Source organism: Xyrauchen texanus, chromosome 29 (assembly GCF_025860055.1).
Source record: "Xyrauchen texanus isolate HMW12.3.18 chromosome 29, RBS_HiC_50CHRs, whole genome shotgun sequence".
Classification (NCBI taxonomy): domain Eukaryota; kingdom Metazoa; phylum Chordata; class Actinopteri; order Cypriniformes; family Catostomidae; genus Xyrauchen; species Xyrauchen texanus.
This window is the reverse complement of record NC_068304.1, coordinates 39,586,979-39,592,160: the sequence shown is the minus strand read 5'-3', so window position 1 is coordinate 39,592,160 and position 5,182 is coordinate 39,586,979. Positions and strand designations below refer to the sequence as shown.

General features: G+C 42.1%; 1 protein-coding gene across 1 annotated transcript; it reads right to left on the bottom strand.

Moving 5' to 3' along the window:
• LOC127622765 (pre-mRNA-splicing factor 18-like) lies at positions 1 to 5,182 on the bottom strand. The gene is made up of 10 exons (XM_052096847.1): positions 5,026 to 5,182; positions 4,802 to 4,879; positions 3,087 to 3,191; positions 2,883 to 2,996; positions 2,649 to 2,792; positions 2,215 to 2,283; positions 1,930 to 2,070; positions 610 to 681; positions 366 to 521; positions 1 to 278 (listed from the first exon to the last, which is right to left on the bottom strand). The coding sequence occupies exons 1-10, from the start codon at positions 5,089 to 5,091 to the stop codon at positions 189 to 191; spliced, it is 1,035 nt and encodes a 344-aa protein (XP_051952807.1). The 5' UTR covers positions 5,092 to 5,182; the 3' UTR covers positions 1 to 188.

Genomic DNA, 5,182 nt, shown 5'->3' with positions numbered 1-5,182 from the left:
AGTGAGAAACGTAAACGGTGAAACATTTTTATTAGCGCTCGGCTCAGTAACTGACACCAGTGCATACACAGTCTGTAGCATACGATAACAAAAGCCTTTATTTAAAAGATCGCAAATGTTCTAAAAACAGGGGTGCATTTACAGTCAATAGGTTATTTACAACATGAGATGCATCGTTTTGAACGCGGTCAGGTGTTTGTCAGAGCGTTGTACTCCACGCACTTCGAGGGATCCGTTGTGAAATGTTTCTGGCAGATCGTCATTAACCTCTTCAGACCCTAAAAAGATGACGCACACACAAAACCATCACTGACCTGCTCAGACGCAACAGCGATTTATATAACAAAACACACTGTGCTTCATACCTGGATGTATTTCCTCTGGGTCTCGTCGTTGAGCACGTGGGCTACGTGTTTGGAGTAGATCTTCTCGCGGCCAGTACGAGCGTGGATGCCCACCATGGTCACGCCGATGGGCCAGGGAGCGTTCCCTATAGCCATCTGCAGATAGGCGTCATTTGCCTGCGTGCATACAAATTGAATATTAGTAGAGTTGCCGAAACAAACATGGAAATGACATACGAGAATTCAGATGGAACATGGGATGCACCTTTACATACTCCTTCTCCAGCATGAACTTTATGATGTCTGTGATGGACTCCTTAATGTCTCCTGGCAAATTCTGGGGACACGAAACTTTCAGTTAGACAGAAGCACCATATCTAATAAGAGTGCGCATATTGCCGAATTGTCTTACTCATGTGCATGACATGATTTATATAATAATATTTAAACAAAAATTAAGAGGTCAACATGTTTAATTGAACCATATGAATGACGATAAAAAATAGTTTTTCTTTCTATTCGCTGACTTTTTCTTTTATGGCCGCCAAAAGCATGGGCGGATCATCCAAGGCATTTTATAGGCGTGTACCCAGGGGGTGCAACAGAGCATTGTCATAGGAGGGTAACATTCTGCTCCAAACGCCCCAGACTACTTGATGGGTTCAGTAAAAGTGTAAGCCCAGGGGCCTGGAGTACCTTAATCCGACCCTGCCCAAAAGGATCATAATTTGGACAAAACAACAATTGTTGCAAGGTCAAATAACTGTGTTAAAATTGCCACACTCGCTGGGAATCTCAGCGAGTCTTGGCACGGACTATCACACCTGGACTCACGAGTTTGAATCCCAGGGTGTGCTGAGTGACTCCAGCAGCTCTCCTAAGCAACCCAATTGGCCCGGTTGCTAGGGAGGGTAGAGTCACATGGGGTCGCTATAATGTGGTTCGCTCTCGGTGGTGCATGTGGTGAGTTGTGTGTGGATGCGGCGGAGAATAGCGTGAAGCCTCCACAAGCGCTACGTCTCAACGGTAACGTGCTCAACAAGCCACGTGATAAGGTGCGCGGATTGACTGTCTCAGACGCCTCAACTGCGATTTGTCATCCTCCACCCGGGGATGAGACGAGTCACTACGCCACCATGAGCGTATTGGGGAAAAAAACGCAATTTAAAGTTTGATTACTCTACATGCCTATTTGTTGGAACACCATCAACAGCCCTATTTACAAAGCAAAAGCGTGTTTTTTTAAATGCAGCACAGTGTATAACACGCTAAAATGCTGATCTTTGAGTCTGATTGCCAGTGACATTTCATTTACATAAATGCAGCACTGCATCTGAACTCTGCAACAGCGCCTTTATTTTTCCATCAACTACTTTAAAACTTCCGCAAATTACATTTATGACCTTTTCAAAGTTATTCAAGACTTTCACTAGTAGTAATTCCATTCCTGACGTCTAGAAATGGCATTTTAACTAGTGAATATTGAACTGTTGATAACTAGAGTTCACATCCTGCTCATGATTAAAAGTCAATTCGGCTTGCCATGTAGAGCATAAAAAAAATAAACGCTTGTGGAACAGAATACCTTATTGCGTAGTTTTCTGAAAAGAGGTTTCAGGTAAGATTCGGTCTGTTTTTGGGTGGCGCTGGCGACTTTGCCCTTCACGCTACGTTTGACATGGTCCTCTCTGCTGTTGAGATCTTTGGCCCACACGCCCAGCAAAAACTGCAATTGAGAACATACAAAATCAAAGTAAACATTTACATAAAAATGACATCACATGTCAAGCGTTTCAATGCGAGTTCTCAAGTGTTGAACACTCAATAAGTCAATAAGTCTAGACTTTTATAAATAAATAAAATTACTCACCCTTAGTACTTTGATTATGATGTCCATGTCTCTGACATCATCAACTGTGCCAAGAGACGCTCCCAGAGCCTATTAGACATAAACGCATATCACATATATGAACTATAAATCATAACAAACGCTTTGCAGTTGTCTCCAGGCACTGAGACAGCTATTGTCTGTGAAGACGCACAGCACATTTCAGATGTCCAATAAAGACTATAGTGCCACCTAGTGGCAACACAATAACATTCCTTCTCATCGGACAGAAAGGAGATGCAAATTCTGAGAAAAGCTCTCATGCATCATTTGATACTTTATCTATGCAATGACACTTAAGTGTCCAAATGCTTCTTGTTGGGACCACTGAACATCTCTAAAGATTGTAGAATTGACCTGCTGCAAGAATGAATTAACTTGTTACTACTGTGTGGTCCCTGCATGAGCACATTTACCTCCAGCTCCTCAATGGTGGTGTTTTCTTCATGTACTTTGAGATCATGTTGTGTGTCCCGCTCTGAACCATCTCCTCCCACAATCTCATTCAAATACTTCAGATCGATCTTGTCCATGGCGGTCTTCAAATCGTTCCTCAAACCCTAAACACCCAAAATAAGCCAATGTGTCGAGTCAGTTGAATACTGAGCCACTTTTTTACTATGGTAAATGTTGGGAAAGCCAGGCGGTACCTTGTTCACTTCCGGTGCTAGAAATTCAATCATGCGATTTCTCTGAAAAGCATCATAATCCGATTCGCCAAACAGAAGGATCGGCTCGCCACGTTCTCTCAGACGCCTGATGACCTGCACATAAATCAAAAACTCTCGTCATCCAACAATAATCACCATAATGCAGAAATATTCAGACAGGTGAACTGTGATTGGCCGACCCACCTCCTGTCGAGAGAGCGTCATTGGAAGCTTCTCCTCTGTGAGCTCCAGTTCTAACATGGGATTGGATGATGTAGACGGAAGCTCCTCCTCCTCTTGCATGTCCAGCTTTGAAGAAAAGAAATACATGTGAGACATCATGCTGCTCCAATAGCAAACAGGGAAGCTTGTAAAAAATCAAATGTAACACATTATTATTTTTTTGGTTCCTGGGTAGTAAGTGTTATTTCCTAATTGCGTATGCCTCAAAAGTATAGAAAATGGCAATTATTCCCCACAAACTTTGCTTTTGTGACCAGGACAGTGATATTTTGAAATGTACCTATTTTCCAGAACATTCCAGATAGATTCAGTGCTGAGTAAACTTGGGAGTAACTTCTAGAACGTTCTAGAACTTTCCAGTAATATAAATAGTAGTATAAATACAGGGGCCCACCAGTTCAGTTTAGTGCCAGCCTCCTAAGTGGGTACATATCTGCAGTTTTCTGAGATGGCATCAAGAGGCTGCAATCAATTTGCCATGTCTGCGGCCAATTTATCAAGACAAGAGCCAAAAAGTTCTCAGTGGAAGCATCTGCTAAGATGTGTGAGGCCTACAAGGCATATTTCGGGGATCAAGACAAACCCTGGGCACCTCATTTCACCTGCGAGCACTGCAAAACAACTCTGGAAGGTAAGATGGACAATTGTTGCTCAGAATTTTATGTTAAAAAAAAAGTTGTTAATTTTAAAATGTTTTTGGGACACCAAGGCGCACTACCACAGGTGGGACAGGTCTCAGCGGACCGAGTTCTCTGTGGAGAGGAACAACATCAAGTGGGAGGCACTGTTGGACCCTCGGAAGGTGCTGATGCCACCCCTGCACATCAAAATGGGCCTTAAGAAACAATATGTCAGAGCTCTAGATGAGGAGTCGGCAGCCTTCAAGTACCTTCAAAACATCTTCCCTAAGCTATCTGAGGTCAAAGGTCAAAGCCGGTGTCTTCATCGGACCACAGATAAAGAAGATCCGGCAGTGCCATGAATTCCCCAAGAATCTCACTAGGAAGGAGAAAGCGGCTTGGAACAGATTTGTCACGGTGGTTCGGGGCTTCCTGGGCAATCACAAGGTCGAAAACTAGGTGGAGCTTGTTGAGACTCTGATGAAGAACTACGGCACAACGGGCTGTAGGACGTCCCTCAAAGTCCATATCCTTGATACTCATCTTGATCAATTCAAGGAGAATATGGGAGCGTACTCGGAGGAGCAAGGCGAACGCTTCAATCAGGATATACTGGACTTTGAACGCCACTACCAAGGACAGTATAACGGGAACATGATGGGAGACGACATTTGGGGGCTGATTCGTGAAAGTGATTTACAGTATAATCGTAAATCTTGAAAAACTACTCCTAAGACTTTTGTAGTCATTTTTGTATGACTTTAGTATAAATACATGTTCATTTGGATTCATGTTGTTTTTTCTGACTTCACTTGAACGAAAAGACACAAATTCTCCATTTTCTCATTGGAAATTGGTAAATTTCAAAATATCACTGTCCTGTCACAAAAGCAAAGTTTGTTAAAATAACATTTTAGAGTAATTTACACAAGTTATCAAGTAATCAATTACTCATTTTTTTTGTAGGTTAGAGAAATAAACTACAAAATTATAACAAAAGAATGATTGATTGCAACAGAATATCACTTGTTTTACATTCAGTAATGGAGTCTGTACCTTGTATCCGCATCTTTTGAAATAATCCTCCTCTTCTTTACGAGCCAAATCAGCCCGTTTAAAGTATTTCTTTGTGTTCTAAAGGGACATTAAAGCTCTGCATTAAACAAACCCACATGTCTACACAACACCCAAATAAATACGTAAACACTTGTGAGAGACACTTTTGTGTAAACCGTAAACATGCACTACAAAGTGTTCTAGAAAGTACTCGAATTACTCACATCTACCAGATCTGTATCCTCTATAAGCTGCCTTTTCCTTGCGATCTCCGCCTTGAGCATATCCATGATAACCCAAAAACAAAACAAAAGTCAATCGAATGTGATTTCTGACCGTAAACATCCAACAACAGCACGATGTTTAGGCACTTCCGTTTCC